At 35.6% G+C, this 25,714-nt stretch overlaps 2 protein-coding genes and 1 pseudogene across 2 annotated transcripts in view; 1 reads left to right on the top strand and 2 right to left on the bottom strand.

The window, feature by feature from the left end:
* The window catches only part of RSBN1L (round spermatid basic protein 1 like), an 80,772-nt gene that overhangs the window by 33,728 nt on the left and 21,330 nt on the right, over positions 1–25,714 (top strand). Inside the window, exons 2-3 of the mRNA XM_046021391.1 lie at positions 11,892–12,008; positions 20,390–21,030. Coding sequence (XP_045877347.1) covers positions 11,892–12,008; positions 20,390–21,030 — 758 coding nt within the window. The remainder of the gene's footprint in view (positions 1–11,891; positions 12,009–20,389; positions 21,031–25,714) is intronic.
* On the bottom strand, positions 1,099–1,196 carry LOC123952376 (annotated as a pseudogene).
* Positions 8,288–25,714, bottom strand: part of TMEM60 (transmembrane protein 60) — a 46,020-nt gene continuing 28,593 nt past the window's right edge. Inside the window, exons 4-5 of the transcript XR_006820566.1 lie at positions 15,939–16,068; positions 8,288–8,765 (exon numbers count right to left, since the gene is read on the bottom strand). The gene's annotated coding sequence lies outside the window, so the exon portion shown is untranslated. The remainder of the gene's footprint in view (positions 8,766–15,938; positions 16,069–25,714) is intronic.

The following is a 25,714-nucleotide window of genomic DNA, read 5'->3' as shown; positions in this document are numbered from 1 at the left end:
ATAATTATATCGTATTTTCTCCTTTCGTTCTTCTTTTTGTTAACTATAGCATGATCTTGAGATACTGTATATAAAGTGAGATAGAAATGCACTTAAACAATTGTAACAAAGGGAGGACTTTGTAAAAATGAAGAGTATTTTCTTATATGTGTTCGTATTAGGTTATATATTAATTCATTGTTATGTATTTTTTTTATAAGTTTGGGGTTCTTTTTTTTTTTTTTAAAGATTTTATTTATTTATTTGACAGAGATCACAAGTAGGCAGAGAGGCAGGCAGAGAGAGAGGAGGAAGCAGGCTCCCTGCTGAGCAGAGAGCCTGTTGCAGGGCTCGATCCCAGAGTCCTGGGATCATGACCTGAGCCAAAGGCAGAGGCTTTAACCCACTGAGCCATCCAGGCGCCCCTTCATTGTTATATTTTAAAGTGCTTTTTTCTTCCTTTTCTGATAGACATTAAATGACTTATTTAAAGATATATCTTTGAAAAAATACTTATCTGAACATAATTATCCATTCTTCTTTCAGGAAAGAGATGTAGGCTAACAATTACATAATAAATATGAATCCTTTTCTGTTGTAGAGGTTATAACTAATAATAAATATAAATAATTTAGAAGTAAAGGAAATAAAAATCAAGACTTCCTTTTATTCCTTCTAAGGAGTAAATCCTGGTAGGTGTTTTGTGTTCTCCCTTCTAGACTTTTTCTTGTGCATTTACATATATACATAAATATATGTACACACAGCAAAGAATATGTAGCCTATTTTTAAAAACCTAAATATGCTATGTGCATTTTTCTTTTAGAACTTGCTCATTTTACTTAACAGTGTGTCTTGGAGCTCTGTCCATTACATAAAGTGAAATTTATACACATATGTACACAAACTGTGTGTGTCTGTGTTACGTTTGTATGTATGTATAGTTGACACCCAGTGCCACATTAGCCCCATGCACACAAATTGTCTGTATGTATTTCTTACTTATTTATTTGACTGTGGTTGACACACAGTAGCACATTGGCCTCAGGTATACAAAATAGTGATTTGACAGTTTATACATATGCTATGCTCACCACAAGGGCAGCCACCATCTGTTCCATAAATATGGAAGGCTTCATGAATTTGCATGTCTTTCTTGCTCAGGGGCCATGCTAATCCTCTCTGTATGGTTCCAATTCCAGTTTTTGTATATGTGCTGCTGAATTAAGCATTGTATTTCTTTCTTTCAAGTCTTGCCTTTATACATTTTATAAATATAAATTTTAGTAATTCCTTAATTTTAGAATAGTTTTAAATTTAAGGAAAAATTACAGAGTACAGAAAGTACAGAGCTCTGTAAAGAGTACAGAGCTCATTTATTGTGTACTTTCTTTTTTTTTTTTGTATCTTGTACTTTCTCTTACTAAAATTTTACATTTGTATTGTACATTTGTCACAGTTAATCAGTATAGATACAATATCATTAACTAAAGACCATACTTTATTCAGGTTTCCTTAGTTTTTACCCAGTGTCATTTTTCTGTTCAAGGAATCCCACCAAGGATACTATATTACATTTGGTCATCATGTCTACCGAGGCTTTTCTTGCTTTTGATTACCTTGATGGTTTGAGGAGTACTGATCAGGCATTTTGTAAAATGTTCCTCAATTGGGATTTGTTTTATGTTTTTCTCATGATTAGAATGGGGCTACCGGTTTTTGAGAGGAACTTTAAAAAATAAAATTTAATTTAAAAAAATCAAGGGGTGCTTGGCTGGCTCAAGTGGTTAAGTGTCCCAACTCTTGGTTTTGGCTCAGGTCATGATCTCAAGAGTCTTGGGATTAAACCCCTCCCCTTCCTCTTAGCGGGGAGTCTGCTTGAAAAGTCTCTTCCTCTGCCCCCCCCCCCCATTGCACACACGTGCACATGCTCTTTCTCTCTCAAATAAATAAAATAAATCTTTAAAAAAAAAATCAAGTATTACTGAAAGGTTTATAATGAGAAATGGCCCTAACTGTTTCCATTCCCTGCCCTGGCCCCCAGCTGTTAACTCTTTTAGTTCTCATCTCTTAATTCCAAATTTCTGAATAAAGTGTTCATACAGCCTTTTGATTTTTGATTAAAAGTTTTAGGCATATATTGCATTCTTGTTAAGATTAAAAATAATTTAGCATTTTTATAACCTAGCTTCTTTCTTATCCAGTAATTTTATAAAACTTAGTTATAACATCATAATCAGTGTTAATTATGACTTGGCAAATACTGTTGAGTGCAGATCAGAGATCCTTTTCTGTATGGCCGCCTTGGTTTTCATAGTACTTAAAAATTACCTCTCTTTACACACAGATGGTCCCCACCTTATAATGACTTAAAATTTTTTGACTTGAGTATAGTGGGAAAGTGATGCAATTCAGTAGAAATCATACTTTTGAATTTTGAACTGTGCTTTTTGAATTAGCAATATGTTGTAGGATATTCTCTGGTGATGCTGGGTGGGGCAGTGAACCATAATGCCAGTCAACCATGGGATCACAAGGGTCAACAACCCAAACATTTAAAACCATTCTGTCCCCATACGACTGTTCTGTTTTTCAGGTTTAGTAAAATACTCAAAAATTACTTGAGATATTCAACACTTTAATATAAAAGTCTTTGTGTTGGATGATTTTGTCCTACTGTAGGCTAATATAAGTGCTCTGAGCCCATTTGGTAAGTTAGGTGTATTAAATGCATTTTTGAATTAATGATACTTTAAATTTACAATGAATGGGTTTACTGAGATGAAATCCCCTTGTAAGTCAAGCAAGATCTGTTTATATCTGTTGCATCTTCATTTTCTGTCCTGTTCTCTTTGTTGTGTGATAATTCCTCTTTATTCCTAGAGGTACTTTCTGTAGCGCTCTCTTGCTGTCCTTTAGTCTGAACTGGCTGCCCTTAAAGCCACTCCACAGCTTTCATGCGGAGAGTTCCTTGTGTGCCCGCCTGTGCTTGGTCTCCTATTTCCTTGGTCTCATGCTTTCTTCCTCCTTTGTTTACTCCTTCATTTACTTGAGCATATCCTAAAAGGGGATGCATGTGTGGTAAAAATGTTTGAATTTTTGCTTGTCCGATCATGTCTTCCCTCATACTTGATTGATAATTTGGCAGATGAAAGAATGCTAAGTTAAAAATTCTAAGTTAAAAAGTATTCTGGAGGCACTTGTTTGTTGTATTGCTTTCTAGCATCTACTGTCATGTTCAAGAGTTCCACACTGTTACCTGATCTTTTATATGGTATCTGGTTTTGTTTTGTTTTATTTTGTGTTGTTTTAGTTCCTTAGGAGACTTTTAAGATCTTTTCTTTATCTCTGGTGTACCGAAATTTCATGATGGTGTGCCTGGTGTGTGGGAAGTGGGGCTACCACTGTGAATTCCATTCTTTGTGCTTATCCCTTAATGGAATCATTATTTTGGTGTCTCATCTTTTTTGGGAAGATTTATTTTATTTATTTATTTTGGTATTTTTCTTCCCTATAAAATTCTGTTTTCCTTTTCTGAAATTTCAGTTAATTTGATATTGGATCTCCTCAGTCTTTTGGGAATCTGGTCCTTGAGGTCACCTTATTTTCTGCTGTTTTCCACTTCTTTGTCTTGTTGCTCTCCTTCTGGAAGATTATCTCAACTTTATCTTCCAACTTTTGAGCTTTTCAGTTTTGCTATTTTATTTTTAAATTCTAAAAGTTCTTTTTTCCTAATTCAATTCAGTTTAAGCACTTTAGAGAAGCATAGTCAGCTTGTTTTTAGCTCAACCCTTTGCCTTACCTGGGATACCTGAATTTCAAGCCTGTTCCTTTTCTTCTGAAAAGGAAAAGTGGATGTTTGCCTTAAGGAGTGAGATTGAGTGATTACTTGACTTTCTGTGACAAGGGTGGGAAGACTGGGAAGTCCAGCTATTTTTTATATAAATTTTTAAATGATTTCGCCTGTTTTAAGACTCCTGTGTGTGGTGTGTATACAACAGATGTATATACCTACATATATGTGTATATGTTTGCATGTACTTACACAGATCTGTGTACATGACAGATGAGGGATCATTTTATAGATTTACATTTATATATGCTAAATTGCCATTTTCTTCTAACATTTCATGAACATTATCCCCACTTCATGATATTAACTATTATTCAGTCATGATTTTTAATGGCTTTGTATTTTCCCATTAATGAATATACCCAAATTTATTTAATCAGTCTCCCTTTATTTTTTTATTTTTTATTTTATTTATTTATTTATTTTTTAATATTTATTTATTTTTTTAAAAAAGATTTTATTTATTTATTTATTTGACAGAGAGAGAGAGAGAGATCACAAGTAGGCAGAGAGGCAGGCAGAGAGAGTGAGAGGGAAGCAGGCTCCCTGCTGATCAGAGAGCCCGATGCGGGACTCGATCCCAGGACTCTGAGATCATGACCTGAGCCGAAGGCAGCGGTTTAAACCACTGAGCCACCCAGGCGCCCCTCAGTCTCCCTTTATTAACCTTTAAGTTATTTACAGTTTTTTGTAATTGTAAATAATATGAGATGAGGACTCCTGTACATGTATATTTGTGTTGGGTTGTTACTTCCTTTTTATTAAATACTCGGAGTGGAATTCTGGGACCATAAGAATGATAGGGCTTTGGGGCGCCTGGGTGGCTCAGTGGGTTAAAGCCTCTGCCTTCCGCTCAGTTCATGTTCCCAGGGTACTGGGATCGAGTCCCACACGGGACTCTCTGCTCAGCAGGGAGCCTGCTTCCTCCTCTCTCTCTGCCTGCTTCTCTGTCTACTTGTGATCTCTGTCTGTCAAATAAATAAATAAAATCTTAAAAAAAAAAAGAATGATCGGGCTTTTGTTTTGTTTTATTTTTGTTTTTTAGAGAGGAGGGAGAGGGAGAGAGAGACTCTCACGCAGGCTCCATGCCTAGAACGGAGCCTGTCACAGGGCTCCATCTGTTGACTCTGAGATCATAACCTGAGCCAAAATCAAGTGTGAGCCACCCAGGCGCCAGGCACAAGGTTGAACTCTTTTTAAAGTTTTTTTTTAAGATTTTATTTATTTATTTGACAGAGAGAGATCACAAGTAGGCAGAGAGGCAGGCAGAGAGAGAGGAAGAAGCAGGCTCCCCGCTGAGCAGAGATCCTGATATGGGGCTCGATTCCAGGACCCTGGGACCATGATCTGAGCCAAAGGCAGAGGCTTTAACCCACTAAGCCACCCAGGTGCCCCAGGTTGAACTTTAAAAAAAAAAAAAAAAATGTATTTTTGAGAGAAAGAGACAGAGAGCATGAGCAGGAGGGTGGGAGGAAGCAGACTCCCCACTGAGCAGAAAGCCCGATGAGGGGTGAGGGAGCTTGATGCTGGGACTCTGGGATCATGACCTGAGTTGAAGGCAGATGCTTAATCCACTGAGCCACCCAGGCGCTCCAGATTGAACTTTTTTTTTGATGTTACTTTGACATTAACAGTTTTTGGAATTTGTTTTAGGTCCTTTGCACCTTTTTCTATTTTTTTTTTTTTTAAGCTTCATTTATTTATTAGAAAAAGAGCATGCGAATGCCCCTGTCCCAGGGGGCGGGGGGAGGGGCAGAGGGAGAGGAAGAGAAAAATCCTAAGTAGGCTTCCTGCTGGGCAGGGTGCAGGAGGCAGGGCTCCCTCTCCAGATTCTGAGACCACGACCTGAGCCAAAATCCAGAGTCTCTTGCTGAACCAACTGAGTCAGTTAGGCACTCCTGCAGTGTTATTTTTTCTATTTTTTTATTTAAAAAAAAAATACTATGTTGTAAAAATTTTTCCTATAAAAAGAGATCTATATAAAAAAGAAATTACCTCATGGTCTTTTAAGGAAAATTATTTGTTTTTATTATTGAGACTTTACACACAGAAAAATTGTGGATCCCTAATGTTTTTGGAGTAGTTTCATTAAATCTTAGGATTTTTTGTTAAAAGCAACCAGGACAGTTAGAAAAGGGAAATATAAATTTGAGGAACTGCTCCTGGAAGGCTATAAGGACTAAGAATTTACTTCCTTGCTGTGGTATGACAAGGAAAGGAAGGAAGAATTAACAAAGATCAATGTAGAGCACATGAAAGAAAGTCATGATGTACTGTAGAAAATAACACAATAATTTCTTACTATGTCACAGGACCTATTTCATGAATCAGACAAACGTTTATTGAGTTAGAGCCTTCTCTACTTAAAGAACATATGATACAATGCTTATAAGGAGAAAGATACATTTATAGCAGAAAGAATACAGTGTGAAATTTGCTGTAATAAGGCTAGATAGAACCTGCTTACTGTATTATACAGGATAGTATTAATGGGCCTGGTCTGATTTTGTAGCACAGAGTGATGAGAATTAGCCTGTTTGTTGGTGACTACCAGAAGTTATAGCTGTCACCTCTCATACAAGGAATGATAAATGATACCTGAGACAATAAAAATTAAATGATACTCAAGTACTGTTTTTTAGTTTTAAACAGGTAAATTTTGTTTTGTTTTTGTGTTCATCAATATGAGTATGATAATGAGTTTAAATATTTGTCATAATGAAAAGAATATATTTCTTAGATTTTTTAAACAGGGAAGTATATAATACATTTTTGAAAGTTATTAGAATGATTAAAAAATAGTGGCAGTCTTCTGTTATTTAAAACTATGAATGAATTCTTAAGATTCCAGATAAATGGATTTTTGTTGTATTATGAATCTCTTAAGGGGTGCCTGGGTGGCTCAGTTGGTTCAGCAAGTCTGTCTCTCTTTTTTTCTTTTTCTTTTTTTTTAAAGATTTTATTTATTTATTTGACAGACAGAGATCACGAGTAGGCAGAGAGGCAGGCAGAGAGGGGGAAGCAGGCTCCCTGCTGAGCAGAGAGCCCAATGCGGGGCTCGATCCCAAGACCCTGAGATCATGACCTGAGCCCAAGGTAGAAGCCTAACCCACTGAGCCACCCAGGTGCCCCTGCAAGTCCATCTCTTGATTTCATTTCAGGTCATGATCTCAGGGTTGTGAGATCTAGCCCCAGTCAGGCTCCATGCTGGGCGTGGAGCCTGCTTAAGAGTCTCACTCTTCCTCTGTGTCTTTCTTATTCTCCCCCTCACTCTCTCTCTAAAAAATTTAAAAATTAAAAAAATTAAAAAAATCTCTTAAAAGGATTCTCTAATAATGCTTTTTATAAGTTTGACTTTCTCCTTACTGAAGTGATTCATCTAATATTTGTGTGTGTGTGCTTTCATCTCTGTATTATTATAATGACTTTAATACAGGTGAAGACTAGTAAATTTTATTATAAACAAATGAAAACAATTATTTGTTATTTAAGAACTGATTATGCATAGCTGTACCAACAATAGGAATCAGATGATATTGTTGATTGTAATACCTTTAGTACACCACTATTATTCATTTTTATCTTTTGCATATAAGTGCTCAATAGAAATATATTGCTAAGTAAATAGAATATGTTTGAAAATCCCATTTATATCTTATCTGAAATTATTTTAATCAGTTTTATTTTTTATATCTTAACTTTTACATACAGTGTATATCTTTAGCACGTGTTTATTTTTCCACATGTGTAATTTATAATTTGTTCTGGTTTCATAATGACTTAGTCATTTATTCCTTCTCCTTTCCTCCATTCTTTTTTTTTTTTCCAAAGATTTTACTTATTTATTTGACAGAGAGATCACAAGTAGACAGAGAGGCAGGCAGAGACAGAGAGAGAGAGAAGCAGGCTCCCTGCTGAGCAGAAAGCCCGATGTGGGACTCGATCCGGGGACCCCGAGATCATGACCTGAGCCGAAGGCAGCGGCTTAACCCACTGAGCCACCCAGGCGCCCCTCCTTTCCTCCATTCTTATATTCCTTCTGCTCCTGTAGGTTCAAAGTCTATAATGGGTCTGTTTGTATCTGTTTTTCCTCTGTCCCCTGGCCCCCCTTTTTTTTTTTTTTTTTATTTTCATTTTTAATTTTTTAAAAAAGATTTCATTTGTTAGAGGGTGAGAGAGAGAAAGCATGAGCAGCAAGGGATGGAGAGGGAGAAGCAGACTCCCCTGCTGATCAGCGAGCCCCATGTGGGGCTCAATCTCAGGACCCTGGGATAATGATGTGAACCTAAGGCAGACACTTAACTGACTGAGCCATGCAGGCATTCCCCTCCCCTCACCTTTATTTTTAAAATAAAACTTGTAGTCCTTGTGTTAAGTCGGACTTTTCAAAATAGGTATTTTCTTGTTCTTATGGTAGGGTGATTTTTATTTTTATTCCAATAATTAGCTAAAAATTCCTTCCAAACCTTAGATTAGACTATGAAGGATAAAAACCATACAAATTCTTGGTCATAAGGAGAAATGATTTTTTAAGAATGACAGTTTTTTTAAAGAACAATATGTTATATTAAACATGATGCTAGGGAGCTGTTTTCCTTGTGAAAAGATGTAGAAGTGCCTTTTATGAATATGAATGCATTATAATGTAATGACAGCAGAGTTGAGATTTTTATAGACAGTGGTGTTTTGAATTGTTATGACCAAAAAATGTTTATTATGGGACAACATTATGGATAGAGAGCTAGACATAGATAATATAAGTCTTACATCTTTGTAGTATGCTTTTGTATATATTTCCTATTTAATCTTTATATAAACTCCATTTTACAGCTGAAATGGGAGATCTGAAAGTTTGTTATCAAGGCTGCAGAACTTGACCTAGGTCTTCTGAACTTGTAGGCTTCCCACTTTGTTATAGCTGTCACATGTTTACCTGTAACATATAAACACATTATAACATCTTTATGTTATCTGTAACATGATTATGAAACATTTAATTAAAATTAGTTTTTTTTTAAAGATTTTATTTATTTATTTGACAAAGAGAGAGAGATCACAGGTAGGCAGAGAGAAAGGGGGAGGCAGGTGAAGTTAGATTTTGAAAAAGGATATGTCCGGAGAAGAAGCAAAAATTCTAGGAAGGGTGAAACGTAGCTTGAAAGATTGAGACAGGTATGTAGGTTGGGACAGCAGTTATCCCACAAAAATGCTTTTCTGCTATGAATATATAGGATGACTTGTTTGCTTCCTTTCCTTAGAAGGTTTTGAGTGTGGGGTGGGAGGTAACTATAGTTATGTTGTCCTTCACTCTTCTTGTCTTGGCAGTGCCATTGTTTTGTTTCTGGATGTTTTTCATATAATGACTTAACGTCTTCAGTTTATCTTTACATAACATTATACCAGAAGGCATATTCTAGGACCTTTTTTCCTGTTTTATGAAATTAATATAGTCCTTTTGGAGAGACTTTCTTTTTGCTACTTAAAAATAATAGCTTTTACAGGTGCCTCCCTGGCTCAGTCAGTAGAGCTTGTGACTCTTGATTTTGGGGTCATGAATTCAAGTCCCACCCTGGATGTAGAATTTACTTTAAAAAATAATGGCTTTTAATAATTCTACACCTTGGGTGTAGAATTTACTTTTAAAAAATAATGGTTTTTAATAATTTGTGCTATTATCTTTCAGTCTGATTTTTGAACATATGTATATTAATTATATTTTCAAAAAATTGGGATATATATTGGGGCACCTGGGTGGCACAGTTATTTAAGCAGTTAAGTGGCCAACTGTTTTCATCTGAGGTTTCAGCTCAGATTTCAGCTCAGATCCTGATCTCAGGGTCATTGGATCCAGCCTCATTGGATCCACCCATGCTCTTGCTCTCAGAGATAGATGGATGGATGGATGGATGGATGGATGGATGGATGGATGGATAGATGGATAAAGATGTATAGGTGCAGGAGTTGTGTGTGGGAAATCTGTGTGCACTTCCTGTTCAGTTTTACTGAGAACCTAAAACTGCTCCAAAATATAAAGGCTGGGAGCCCCTGGGTGGCTCAGTCAGTTAATGTCTGACTCTTGATTTCAACTCAGGTCATGATCTCAGGGTCCTGAGATTCAACTTCACATCTGGCTCTGTGAACAGGGTGGAGTCTGCTTGTCCCTCCCCTACTCCTCCCCTGCTAACGTACATGTGCATGCATACTCTCTCTCAAATAAATAAATATCTTAAAAAAATAAGGCCTATAATTTATAAATATATTTATAAATAAAGTTTATTAAAAATTGGGTAATACCATATTACAGTTTTTTTCCCTGAGAAACTAGTTTAATTTTATTCTGAAAAATATTTGTTTTGTGACTGTGATACATTTATATTATATCATAATTATATACATGCCATTAAAATTCTACAGTTATTTTAATCTTTGTGGTTAGAAGTCAGGATTGTAGTTACCCTTAGGGATGCTGCGTAAAGACTGGAAGGGAAGACAAGAGGGGTCCAGAGGTGCTGTTCATTTTTTTTTTTTTAAGATTTTATTTCTTTATTTGACAGAGAGAGAGATCATAAGTAGGCAGAGAGGCAGGCAAGGGGTGGGGGAAGCAGGCTCCCTGCTGAGCAGAGAGCTGGATACAGCTTGATGGGGGGCTGATCGAAGGACCCTGGGATCATGACCTGAGCCGAAGGCAGCGGCTTAACCAACTGAGCCACCCAGGCGTCCCTAAATAAAATTTATTATTAGACTTAATGTCACCTGTTGGTTTTTGTTTCCAGTGCGACTCCTAGAAAATTCAAATTCAGATATCTGATAAGCATTATATTTCTACTGGGGAATACTGATCTAGATGGTAATCTAATCATAAGGTGATATAGGACTTGAATTTGGGTAGTATTTATAGAAAGGAAAGTAAGGGGGCGCGTGGATGGCGCAGTGGGTTAAAGCCTCTGCCTTCCATTCAGGTCATGGTCCCAGGGTCTTGGGATTGAGCCCCGGCATCAGTCTCTCTCTGCTCAGCAGGGAGCCTGCTTCCTCCTCTCTCTCTGCCTGCTTCTCTGCCTACTTGTGATCTCTGTCTGTCAAATAAATAAATAAAATCTTTAAAAAAAAAAAAAAAGAAAGGAAAGTAAGGAAGGATTTTAAGAAATTCTGCAGTGTGCGTATACACTATATAATCTGTCACATTACAAGATATTTTATAGTTTTAATGTACTTCAGTCATGACTTTGTAATCAATTGTAAGCTTATTTTTTTGAGGGCAAAGGCTACATTACTATTTTGAAATTCTCTACATCTTCTGTTTTGCTGTGTACATAGTAGCTTGATTGAACAAGAATTAGATATGAAATAATCTTATAAACTCAAATTTAAATTTTTAGAATGCAGATCAGTGATTCCTGGAGTTCTTATGCCTTTTATTTTACTTTATTTATTTATTTTTAATTTTTTTTTTTCAGTGTTCCAAGATTCATTATTTATGTACCACACTCAGTGTGCTATCACCAGCTAGCCAGATCAGTCATATCCTTCTTAAAAGGATAAGGATAAGGGAACTAACATCTAGTCTTAGGTTTAGCAGGCTCTGGGTGGTCATTTTATATATATTTTTTCATTTAATCCTAATGGTAACCTGTGAGAAAGATAACGACTACCATTTTATAGGTTAAGACACTGCCATTGAGTAATTTTTCCATTGTTCGGGTTTTAATCCAGATAATGGCCAATATCAAAGCTAGCATTTTATCCATTGTAGTTTACTGTCTTGATTGAAGTTAGTTATTTTACGTGACTTGAAGTTAGTTTAATATTATGGTTGACATGAATTAAAGAATAATTGCAAGAATGAAATGTATAATGATAAATTTTGATAGTTTATAATGTATATATTATATGTTTTATGTTAATACATGACAGGAAATTTGGAAATCTTTCCCCAGACCTGAGAGGTAGAACAAAAGGCATGTTTGTTTTTCATTTTGATTTTTCATGGTGTATTTTAGAAATTGCACTGTAGTTCTTGGGGAAAAAATTATAAAGTAGTTTTAAATATTTTGTCTTTCAGATAAAATCAAAGACAAAATTAAAGAGCGAGATAAGGAAAAAGAGAGAGAGAAGAAAAAGCATAAAGTAATGAACGAGATCAAGAAAGAAAATGGAGAAGTAAAAATTTTGCTGAAAAGTAAGTTTATATTCAGTGATTTTAGTTGTACTATATTATATTCCTCAGTTTACTTACTGGCTTAGTGATTCAAATAAATGTTTGTCACTGAATTTTGCTGACAGTAAACTTTAATTGTAAGAATATGGAAAGGTTTGTAATAGTGGGGCCTTCTAATCTGTGTAGTAATGTCTTTAGTATATTTAATTAGTGAGTTATGAAAAAGCAGAAAAGGTTAGGCTTTATTAAACTATTAGGTTCCTTAAATAGAGGTCATCTAATTCTGTGTTTGCATTACTTGTCTTTACCCATATTTAGATCTAAAAAGGCTAAACAAGTTTTAATACGGTAGGGATGGTAGAAGTGAGCTTAAAAATATTTGACTGTAATCACCATATCATCGTCTGGTATCAGAGGGAACGTTTTTACTCTGAGCTGAATTAGAAGGTATACTGTTTTACTGTGAGTTTCTTGCAGGCTTAAAGAACATCCTCTTTTTGTTTGCTGTTGTTTCTCCATTGTTACATTTGTTTTCAGTTGTGTTTTATACCTGGTGGGGGGTGGTTGGATAATAATACAAATCCTATCAATAAATCTGAACTTTTTCAGGGACTATGTATGGTAGAAATAGAAGTAAGGACAGTTATAAATTCACTCTGGTAACAAGATAAGAGTCAGTGGCACTTTGGTTGCTAGATAGCTAACAAATTCATTAGCTGACCCTATTAAGTTGAGAATTTGTAGATCAGAACACGATTAATTTGACACTGAATTTATGTGTTAATAAACCATTATCTCTGCATTAAGAAGAAAAGGCTATAATACCGTATGTGTAATGAAATAACTGGTTAAAATTTATATTATTTAGGAAACAATATTAGATTCTGTATTTTCATTTCATTCTTTGTCATGTTTCTTGGTCACACTTTATTTAAGCTGTTTTCTACTTGTCAGAACTTTATACTTCATAAAATTCTTTTGACCTTGGAAGAAGTAGTTAGACCTTAAGTTGATGGCTACTTAGATGCATGGTCCTTTTATTCTATTTCTTTTGACAGTGTGTTTTTGTTATATTGTCTAATGAGATTGTAAGACTTTGAGGCAGGAATCAAATCTAACCACCCTAGTGTTGTACAGCAGCTAATGATTCATGCTTGAAGTGTTTACTTAACTTCACCCTGTTGGTTTAGTCAAATAGTCATTTTTTACTGGTTTAGTCAGATAGTTATTTTCTTATCCAGTGGAATGTACAGTGATTAAAATTCTTGTTGCTCGGTTGAATGTTGGATTCCTTACATACTATTTATGAGAAATATGTGAATCTAGAGATTACATATACAAATGAAATTTAAAATAGCCTCAGATGGGGCGCCTGGGTGGCTCAGTGGGTTAAAGCCTCTGCCTTCGGCTCAGGTCATGATCCCAGGGTCCTGGAATCCAGCCCCGCATCAGGCTCTCTGCTCAGCAGGGAGCCTGCTTCCTCCCTCTCTCTCTGCCTGCCTCTCTGCCTACTTGTGATCTCTGCCTGTCAAATAAATAAATAAAATCTTAAAAAAAAAATAGCCTCAGAAAATTGAGATTTTTTAGTAATAGGCAATAGTAACCTTGACTTCGAAGTAGATGAAGAATGTAGGAGATACTTTGAACTGAGCTAAACTGAAAACCCAGTGATGATAAAGGGAAGAAAATGAGGTAGTTTTGGAAATGAATTAGTGACCTCTAAGATGACCAGGGGAAGACAATTACTGTAAAACAGAGGTAAATAATGATTTAATTACTGCTTTACAGCATTGTGAAGATTAAAAGAGGTGTAAAGTATGGTGGAAGTTCCAAGTAATGTGTTTGGCCCACAGATAATTCAATAAGTGGATATGAATTTTTTTTTGTAAACATGTATGAAAGATTGATTAACTCCTGTGATTGCAAAACAACACAAAATTATCTCCTGCTGGGTAAGATTAAGATAATTAAATTAATAAAACACGTTTCATTTGGAAAATAGTGCCTGTCCCATTGTAAGCAGCCAGTAAGTGTTAGCTATTATTATTATCCAGTAAAAACAATTAGCTCTGCTAGTTTATGAACAGGGAAAGGCCCTCTTTATTATTGGTCTCGTGTAACAATAACAGAATCAATATGGTAGGGGTGGTGTGCGGTTACTACTATGTGCCCCTTTTTCCTTCATGGCTTTCAACCCTTATTTTGTCTTTATAATTTTCTCCTTCTGTGATAATGCTAATGTTGCAAGCTGTGGCTACTCAGGCATTGATTGTTTGATGACAGCACTTGAGCATCTAAAATAGATGCTAATTCTTACTTTACACCAGTCTCATTTCCTTCAGGTTTTCATTAAAACTGCATCAAACTGAGTATGACTAGAGATATGTACACAATTATATACACGCCAAAAAGGTTATTTATTTACAGAGGGAGAGAGAGAAGCAGACCCCTACTGAGCAAGGAGCCCAATGCGGGGCTGGATCCCAGGACTCTGGGATCATGACTTGAACTAAAGGCAGCTGCTTAACTGACTGAGCCACTCAGGCTCCCTAGAAAGTTTTTATTAATGCAGAAATCCTATAAATGTTTGTCACTGATGAAATAGGATTACTTGCTTTATGAGAAATAGTTTAAAGGAACAAATGTATTTGACACATAAGCTGATTCAGCTCATCCTTTTATAGTTAATGTCTGCCAACTACTTTTTCTGAGCATACTTATATCTTCTAGCCATTTTTATGTGGTGAAAAGTTGTAAGAACAGAGATGTTACAGTATTTTTGAGGGTAAGTTTTATCATTATAGTATATCACAGAAGCTTGCTGGTGAGCAGCAGGCATGAGGGTTGAAAGAAGCCAATATCCAAGATTATTGGTAGTATACCAAAGGTCACAGATAGGTAATTCTTGTTAGGAAGAGTGAAAATAATTGCTGTGCAAAAAAAAGCAGAGTCATTCCCGAAAGACCAGAGGTTGAAAATAGCTAAGCTAATTACTACTTTTTTTTTCTATGTATGATAATGGAGTTATATATAAATATTAGTTCTTGTATTAGATATGAAATCAGAACCAGTTTTTCTGGACAGCCTTTATTTTTTCTATTAACACTAAACGTATACTAAGGCTGGTGGTGGAAATAAATGCCAGTAAATTTGTGATTTTATTTTAAACTTTTTTTTTTTTTTGGTATAATTAGCCATTAACAACATATCCTATTTTTGTTTCTGTTTCTGTGTGTGTGAAAAAGAGGGGCTCTTCTTCTCTAGCTATGTGTGTGCACCTTTCTCTGTAGCTGAATCTCTCTTTGCCTCTCTTTGTATTTATGTGTCTGCGGTGCTGTGTGTATGTGTATTTGTCTGGGGTCCACTGTGTGCATAGATCCATGGATCTGTGGAGGGAGTATCCCCTATCAACCTATACCTTTATACTTTTTGAGGGTCCAAATTACTGAGAACCCATCTTTCTTTAACGGGTGGTTATTAGGATCCTTTTAATAAGATATGCTCTGATTTGAAGAATTACAGGATATAGAAAAAGGTGTACTTTGAATACTTTTTAGGGTCACCTGGGTGTCTCAGTTGTTAAGCATCTGCCTTCAGCTCCCGTCATGATCCTAGGGTCCTGGGATCAACTCCCTGCATCTAGCTCTCTGCTCAGCGGGAAGCCTGCTTCTCCCACTTCTTCTCTTTGTGTTCCCTGTTTCTGTGTCTCTCTGTCAAATAAATAAAATCTTAAAAACAAACAAACAAACAACTTTTTAGTGTAAGAGAAGAACATTGATATTCAAAATTATGTAATTTCCTTAAAGTATTTTATTTTATGTTTCTCCTTAAAGTATTTTAAAATTTTTTCACTATATAGCTGCTGCATTTCATATGTCATTCTAAGACAGGAAATCCATCTAGTGAATGCTACTGTCTCGGTTTGGTTTAAATGTAAAGAGTGCATTTTACCTGTGTCCATCAGAGGTCCTGGAGACTACCCACAGGTTGGTGATTTGCTAAAACGACTCATAGGACTCAGCATATAGATGAGATGTCCTCATGGCTATGAATTACTGTAGTGGAGGATATAAAGTAAAATCTGTAGAGAGAAAAGGCACACGGGGGGATGTCTGGAGGAAACCAGGCACAAGCTTCCAAAAGTACTGTCCAAGTGGAATCACACAAGATACCTTAATTTTTCGAGTACTGAATTGTGACAACACATGTGAAATGTTGTCTGCCAGGAAGCTCGTTAGAGACTTGATACCCAAGATTTCTATTGGAGGTTGATTACATAGGCATCTTCTGTCCAGCATGTATAAAAATTCCAAGCTCTCAGAAGGAAGATGTGTTCAATATAATACATATTGCTTACACAAAAAGTTTAGGTATAGTGAACCGCTCTTAACAGGGAATTGTGGGAACATTCCCAAAGAACAAGTTTCTCAGATGCCAGCCAGGGGCCAACCTTGCATGCAGGCCTTTCTAAGATTAGCAGTCTCAGGCATGTTACATTAACTTTCTTCTGCATCCTGTGCTCAGTTTAGTATTTAATTACAGAGTAGCTTGTCTTGGGAATTTAATTCCTTAAGGCTGTTATGAGACTCTCTTAACTGATTTTTTACTATTTGGCATTTTTTCATCTAACTATTTAATACTGTTGCTATTTTCATCCCTCTCCTGACTAGAAAATAGGTAGGCTTTTGTACCTATTTCATTTCAAAGTAACCTATATCCTTATGACTGGATATTTTCTGTTTTACTTTTTAAACATGTGTTAGGCATAAAAGTAATAGGATGTTGAGCTTATATTCTCATTCAAATGAAATTATTTATTTTGGCAGTCCACTTAATGTGTAATTTTACATGTATTTGTTTTTCTTTTTAAGGTTATATTTATTTATTTGACAGATAGAACGAGAGAGCACAAGTAGGCAGAAGGGCAGGCAGAGGGAGTGGGAGAAGCAGGCTCTCCACTGAGCAGGGAGCCCAACATGGGGCTCCATCCCAGGACCCTGGGATCATGACCCAAGCCGAAGGCAGACGCTTAACCGACTGAGCCACCGAGGTGCCCCATTTTACATGTATTTTCAATTTAGTTATTATACTTAGGCCTTTTAACCTTTAAGTTGTTTTTTTAATTCACTGCTGTCTTTTTTCCTTGACACATTTAGATTTCATTTACATATAAAACGTCTTTTGTCTTTTATTCTAATTACCTCCCTGTTTTAATTTATTTATTATTGATTTTGTTCTTAAGATATTAACCTGAATCTAATGTTTTGATAGTTCATCCTAGGTAGCAAGTATAAATTTGTTAATATATTTACTTACTTCTGGGGCACCTTGGTGGCTCAGTGGGTTAAGCCTCTGCCTTCAGTTTGGTTCATGATCTTGGGGTCCTAGGCTCTCTTTTTGGCAGGGAGCCTGCTTTCCCCTCGCTCTCTGCCTGCCTTTCTGCCTACTTGTAATCCCTTTCTCTCTGTCAAATCTAAGTAGACTCTTCAGAGAATTTTGTGACTTTACAAATCTGTGTAATCAATAAAGTTGAAAGGTTTTTAGTTTTGCTTTTCACGATTAGACCAAGTTAGTCTTCATGGCATATTTATGAATTTTTTGAAAGGGATGATTTACTGTTCACATTAAACTTCCCCCTTTTAGAATTGCCATCAAGTTGAGAGAATTTTCTTATTTATTTATTAAATATTTTATTTATTTACTTGACAAACAGAGATCACAAGTAGACAAAGAGGCAGGCAGAGAGAGAGGGAGGAATCAGGCTCCCTGCTGAGCAGAGAACCAGATGCTGGGCTTGATTCCAGGACCCTGAGATCCTGACCGGAGCTGAAGGCAGAGGCTTTAACCCACTGAGCCACCCAGGTGCCCCGAGAATTTTTTTTTTTCCAATATTTATTTATTAGAGAGAGTGTGTGTGTGCACACAAGCTTGAGCTTGGAGCCTGTTGCAGGGCTTGATCTCATGACCCTGAGACCACAACCTGAGCTGAAACTAAGAGTCTGATATTCAACAGCTGGAGCCATCCAGGTGCCCCAGTTTGAGAGCATTTTTATGTTTATTGTTTGCAAGATTAGGATTTAATGGCATTTATATTGTGGAAAGCTTTGGCTGAAAGGGAGACAAGGAAAAATTCCATAAATCTGTTAGCTTGTTGGTGAGAGAAATCTTTTCATTCATGGATTCATTAAATATTTATCTGTAACAATGTATTAAATGCCATGGTGGTTATAGTGACGGGGGAAAGTATGACTTCACTCTGAATTCCTATAAAAATTACTTGTTTCACTCATACAGTATGTGGAAGGACATCTGATAGAGAAGTATCCTGTGAGTGAAAAAAAAAATGACTTTATATGAATTTAGAATAAAGTGATTCCAGTTCCTACTAAAGAATTGAGGGAAAGGAAAATGAAGGAAACGATATGAGTTATTTCTAAGGAATGGGTAAGAAAGAGTTCATGACAAGGGTATTTTAGGGAGAGGAAATGCCTTTGCAAGTAGTAGGAAGATAAGGCAGGACTAAGTGTTTTATAAGAAATTGTAAGTAGTGCAGATTGAGCAGTGAATGAAGAACTTGAGAGTATTGTGTTGGGATTCCATCCTGGGGTGCTTATATTTTATTTGCTAAGTATAGAGAACCCTTGAAAGAAGTTTACTCAATGGATGAGTATGATCAAAGAATATATAAAATTTATAAAAAGATTGATATGGCTTCAGCATTCAGGATGCTGGTCATGAAGCTGTTCGACAAAAAAGTAATAAGGAAGTTAAAAAATCAAGGATGAACTGGATTATTGTTAAACCTCGGAGAGATCAGGAAGAGTGACTGAAAGAATGTCACTGGATTTCACATTTGAACATTCTGGGAAAGTAAATTTGAGTAGATTGGAAGCACACCTAGAATTTAAGGGATAAGAATGATAAGGTAATAAATGGAAGGCACTTGGCATAGATGGTTCTTTATGAAAAGTTTTGTCAAAAGAGGAGAGGGAACTATTTTTGTAAGGGTTTTTGGAATTGGTGGGAAGGACTTATTTTGAACAGTAGGCAGGACATCTCACTGGAGACATGAATAAAAGACATGTGAATATAGCAAAATTTAGTTAAGGAGATTGGGAAGATTTAATTCATAACAGGGTTGTCTATAAAAGTGAAATAACAGGTAGAAACACTGAATGCCTTCTTTTCTTAACTCTTACCTTATTGGCTTTCTCTTATTATCTTAGGAAGCATAATATTTTCTTTCGAAGATGTTTACTTTCTCCTTTTTCTTACTGTACAGAAATATATCGTGATAATGTTACATGTTTATATGTAGCTATATAGACTCCGTGGATTATTCTTTTATTTTTTGGAGTTCTAAATTTCTGGGTACAGAGCCTACTTGACTTCAGTTACAGAAGCTTATTAATATATAAGCTTATGGGCGCCTGGGTGGCTCAGTTGGTTAAGCAACTGCCTTCCGCTCAGGTCATGATCCTGGAGTCCCGGGATCAAGTCCCACATTAGGCTCCCTGCTCGGTGGGGAGACTGCTTCTCCTTCTTACCTCTCCCCTCCCATGCTCGCTCTCTCATTCTCTCTCTGTCTCAAATAAATAAAATCTTAAAAAAAAAAAAATATATATATATATATATATGTGTGTGTGTGTGTGTATATATATATATATATATACATGCTTATAATGCCCCAAATCTTTTACTTTTATATTCATCTCTTTACTAGTACATGGTATCATTTATGCCTAGGACATGAGAAATTATTCTAATTCTGTCGTCTTCTTTATAGTGCCTTACTGGGTTTTCATCAGGAGCTTTGCAAACTCCAGTGGACCTCTACAATAGCCCATTTTAGATGTGAGAGTAATTTACTGAGGAGGAAATACAGTAAAAAGCTAAGGAATTGCTGCATTTGTTTCTCTTATACTGTGCAAGTCGCTTTCTCCCTTTATGATTTACAAGTCTTGACACATGTAATTTTGAAGAACTTAGATGAGTAAAAATGATGCTATATATCAGTGGGAAACATCTGGAGGTTGTTATCCATATTGACCTCTGTTCACCTTCCCATTTTTTATTTTCTGCATGTAAATTTGAAGATAATGCTTTCTAAAACTTCCATTTATTACTTCAGTAAACACTGACTGAGAATCTGCTACATGTCAGAATGGTACTGCACACTGTAAATGTAAGTTTGTCCTAGGCCTTCGTGTTCGTGTGTGTGTGTGTGTGTGTGTGTAGAAACAGGGAGAGAGACTAAATTATGATTATCAGTACTTTGTGAAACAAGTCCTAAATACAAACCTAAATCTGAGTAAACAGCTTATTTATTGTAAGACAGTTCCTTAAGCATGATTTTTTAAGTAACTAAAATACAGAGTCTTTAAAGAAATTTTTTCCAGCAGGTGGGAAGGAGAAACCAAAAACAAATGCCGAAGACTTACAAATTAAAAAAGTAAAGAAGAAAAAGAAAAAGAAACACAAAGAGAATGAAAAACGGAAGCGTCCAAAAATGTATAGCAAGTCTATTCAAACCATCTGCTCAGGATTGCTATCTGATGTTGAAGATCAAGAAGCCAAAGGCATCCTAAATGATAATATAAAGGATTACAGTGGAAAGAGTTTAGATAACAAGAACTATGAGTCCAAAATTCCTGAGAATAGTGAGTTTCCATTTGTTTCATTAAAGGAGCCACGGGTTCAGAATAACCTCAAAAGGTTGGACACTTTGGAGTTCAAACAGCTCATTCATATTGAGCACCAGCCTAATGGAGGTGCAAGCGTTATCCACGCCTACAGTAATGAACTCTCCCACCTGTCTCCTGTGGAGATGAAGAGGTTTGCAGAAGAGTTTGTGGATCTAGTGTTCAGTGAAAATGAAAACTCTGCAGCTTTCTATGTAATGGGTATTGTTCATGGGGCAGCTACTTATTTACCTGACTTTTTAGACTACTTTTCATTTAATTTTCCCAATTCGCCAGTGAAAATGGAGATATTAGGAAAGAAGGATATAGAAACGACGACTATGTCCAATTTTCATGCTCAGGTAAGAGGTTTTTAGTTTTGTTTTAAACTTTTACATGTTTAAAACAAGCTTCAGTTTTTCATTTTGCTACAGGTTTGAAATAAGGTAAGGATGTAGTGACAGCTCTTGGGATTATTAAGAATAAATTACCTTCTTGATGTGACCGTAAGAGTTTAAATTTCAGAGTCTGCTTAATCTTTTTTTCTTAAAGATAATTAATGAAATAAGATTCTGCTGTCCTTCCTTGCAAATACTTATTTTGGAAATGGAAGGAGTGAGATGAACTTAGCCATATATTTTCCACGTAAGCAGTTCTCTTACCCAAAAATCACCTAAAGTTGTTTTCTTGCCGTATGTCTTAAAATTGCTTAACACTGGATGCATCAGATAGTGGGTGCTGAGTAAAAGTCAGCTGTTAAATATATTGTGGTACTAAGGAATCAGTTAATTCTGTATTTATGTGAGGATATTAGCATAGCAGTGCATTTATTGAGATAACTTCCTTTTCCTACCCTTCTCTGTGGCGTAGAATGTATATTATTTTAGGAAGCAGAGGCAGAATCAAGTCCCTTGGCTCTTCAGAGTGAATGTGGGCTCATCTAAAAGGCCATTGCTATTTGTTACCACTCTCAGATCAGGGACGGCTTGGGCCAGGAGATCAGCCAATTTTCATATTTATGGGTGCTAAAGTTCCCAGTTTCCTAAGTAATAATCAACATCATTCTAGTTTGGAAGGAGGGAAAAAAGTAAAGAAGTCTCAAAGAGATCTTAGTGATATCTATCCCAACCTTTCTCACTTTACAGATAAGCAAACAAACATAGATAGAAGTAACTTACTATTTTAAGGTTGGCAGCAGTACCAGGAGTAGAACACAATATCCTTAATCTTCATCCAGAACTGTTTTACTTACTCTGAGTACATTTCTTTTTTTGATATGTGTTTAAGTTATAGTCTCCACCTTAAATGATAGTCTGGACATCCAGTCACATGCACACATACTTTAATTTCTGATTTCTTGAGTCTTCCCAGGAAAAGTCCTATCTCTTAATCTAATTTGTGGCATCCCTCCAGAGACTGATTTTTAAAAATCATTTATAGGGTTTTTTATTTGGGAAAATGCTTTGTGAATTATAGGGACTAACTTATAAACATAGGTTTAGAGCTAGATCAGTTTATAACTTGAGGCTTTTCTTTTCCTGACTGTGAGAACCTCTCTTTCAAATTTAATTTGTAGTAATACTGTATAGTCATTGTAGTGTGACTGGGTTAGTGTGGGTAGCTGGATGAGCTCTGATATGGGCTGGATGGAAAGAGAAGGGAGCTCGTCCTGGTCTTGCCATTTACCAGCTGTGACACTACACAGCTACTTAAGCTCTAAGTCTGAGTTTCCTCACCTACAAAATAAAGAGAATATTACTCAATTCACAGGGCTAGTGATTAGAAATATTTCCTAGAATATTAACAGGCTATACAAAGAGTGTTGTTAAACTGACTTAGTATAGTATTACGACTTTCCATTTTGTTGAATAGGTGATGGCTAGCTTCTGAATGAGGATTTTTAGTGTGTTAATTTAGGGTAGGGAGTTCAGCAAATACTGAAGATCAAAAATTAGCACAAATAAATTATATAGAGATAAGGAGTTGACTAAATTATGATATATGGACATAGTGGGAGAATACTGAGCCATAAAAGGAATGAAATACAGGTACATGCTGATGCATATGGTACGGATGAGTGAAACATGTTGAGTGAAAGAAGCTAGCTGCAAAAGCTCCCATATTGTATGATTTCATTGACATGAAATAATCAGAATAGGTAAATCTATAGAAACAGACAGCAGATGGGTGGCTGCCAGGACCTGGAGGAAAGGGACCTATAGTAAACATGGGGGGGGGGGTACATCTATCTATTCAATATAGTGATTTCATTTCCTTTGGTTTAATACCCACAAGTGAAATTGCTGCATAATATGATAGCTTTGTTTTTCATTTTCAATTAAAAATTTTTTTAAAGATAAACTTTTTGAAGCTTTTGTTAAAAAGATTTTATTTATTTGACACAGAGAGGGAGAGAGAACAAAAGCAGGGAGGAAGGGCAGAGGGCAACGGAGAAGCAGGCTCCCTGCTGAGCAGGTTTCTTTTGGGTATATATAAGATTGGAATTTCAGGATCAAAAAGTACGCACATGTTTAGCTTTACTAGATACTATGGATTTTCAAAAGTTATTGTACCAATTTACATTCCCACCAGCCCTGTTCCACATCTTTGGCTATCTTGGTTAGTGTCTGTCTTTTTCATTTTAGCCATTCTGTGTAGTAATATCTCATTGTGGATTTAATTTGCATTTCCCTGATGACTAAGGAAGTCACGCTCCTTTTTTCATAATTATTGTTCAACTGGATATCCTCTTTCTAAAACCAATTAGTATACTCTTTTATACATTTTCCTATTGGCTTTTCTTTCTAATTAGTTTGTTGGACTTCTTAATACATTGTGGATGGGAATTTGTCAGCTATGTGTATTTTAAGTATGTCCCTGTGTGGCTTGCCTTTTCACTCTTGTGTCTTTTAATGGTATCTAGTGGAGTAAGTATTGGTTTTGCTGTTCTTCCAGATTTTATTGGCTCTTTATATTTCTGTATAAACTTTAGAGTTATCTTGTCTGATTCCACAGAAAAATCTGCTTAGTATATTGATTGGGATTACATTGAAGCTGCAGTTGAAGTTTGTGTAGAATCAGTATCTTTACAATATTGAATCTTCCAGTCTGTGATCATGGTATTTCTCTTCATTTGTCTTTTTTTTTCCTCTTGATAATATGTATTTTTTTTTCATCCTATAGATCTTACACATCCTTTGAGATTTTTTCCTGGGTATTTAAGGACTTCATTTTATTGATCACTCTTTTTGAGAACTTGGAAGGTCTGAGTACCTTTTAGAATATGACATTAACACTCATCTTGAGAAACTGAACATGTGTCTTATGCCTTACTTCTCTGCCAGCATCCTTCTTCCCCTTATCTATGCTATTATTGTGCATCATGCATGCATGTCAGTAGAATCACGAAGTGAAGCTATGCATTTTGGTGATGGCAAATGAATCAGCCTACATACTGCTAGGTGAATTTGTCTTTACCAAAAGAATTGGTTGACGTAATGTTAATTGAACTCATTGTGTATTAGTATTCTAGGGGAGCAAGGAAAGGAGGTATCAATATTGGAATATAGTTTCATTTAATATCAACTATAACAAAGACAAGTTATGGAAATTTTCAAGCCAAATTCATGTTCCAACCTGATGATTTGGTCATGACTTCATGTTAACAAGTTCAAGGGGTTAGGTTCAGTAGAACCTGCTGTATTTGAGAAAGAATGATTTTTACAAAGCAGAAGAAAGCAGAGCTATAGAGAAGTTCTGAATTTTAAAATTTTGTAATCCAGTAACTATGCTTTAATTCCCCTTTCTACCTTTTATATTCTGAAAAACCTTTGATCCAATCAAAACCAGTCTGAAAAGCATTATTCAAAAGATCTACAAACATGTGAGACTTGAATGAGTTGGTAGCAAAGGGTACAAATCTGACCTTGGTTATTTTTACCTAATCTTAGTTTGGAAAATATATTTAATAGCATTAAAAAAATCTGTGTAATGCGTTAACACTATTTTTAGTGGATTAAATAGTATATATTTTAATATGTCATTAATTAATAATATTGATATTAATTACACAATTAACTATTATATAATGTATTATTTATATATTGAATATATTTTTATTTATAATAAAATTCTTAATAAACATTTATGATAAAATCTTTATAATTTATAGTATATAATTAATATATAGTATTTATATATAAAATATTTATATAATTGATTACATAAATAATATATCAATATAATAAATGATTATGGATTAATAATTAAGATATATATTCCAGGTTTTCTTGTATTCTAATATTGTACTCTTCTGCAAATACTGAAGCTTGAAATATAAATAAAACCTCATTAATTTCAGTGTTAAAAGAGGTCTTCATATGCCCAAGTTTAGATCAGACCCAAAGGGGCATCTGGGTGGCTCAGACAGTTAAGTGTCTGCCTTCGGCTCAGGTCATGATCCCAGGGTCTTGGGATCGAGCCCCACATTGTGCTTCCTGCTCAGCAGGGAGCTTGTTTCTCCTTCTCCCTCCACTGTTACCCCTGCTTGTACTCTCTTACTCTCTTTGTCAAATAAATAAATAAAATCTTAATAAAATAGATCAGACCCCAAGAATTAATACCACCAGCAGGGTAGCTGTAAATGATGACATAAATTGTTACTGCAGCTATTGATAATGCATCCTGGTGACCCTGACTACCAGTGGCTTATAGAACCCAAACTAAGTCCATCTTCATGAGATTAGTTTCTTTCCTTCTCCATCCTTCCCTCCCTCCCTCCTTCCCTTTCTTCATTCATCCATCCATTCTTCCTTCCCTCCCTTCCTAACTAAAATCTAAGCAACCAAAATTTTGCCCTCAGTTATGTTGAAAAAAAAAAAAGATGACAAATTATGTAGCCATTTCTATGATCTTTATAGTAATAGTGTTTATGTTTGTAATAATTACTCTGTAGTTGTCACAAAAATCATTTTTTTAAAAAGATTTTATTTATTTATTTGACAGAGATCACAAGTAGGCAGAGAAACTGACAGAGAGAGAGAGGAA

The sequence above is a fragment of the Meles meles genome, chromosome 10 (genome assembly GCF_922984935.1).
Source record: "Meles meles chromosome 10, mMelMel3.1 paternal haplotype, whole genome shotgun sequence".
Taxonomy (NCBI): domain Eukaryota; kingdom Metazoa; phylum Chordata; class Mammalia; order Carnivora; family Mustelidae; genus Meles; species Meles meles.
The sequence above is the reverse complement of the archived record's forward strand: the minus strand, read 5'-3'. Positions and strand labels throughout refer to the sequence as shown.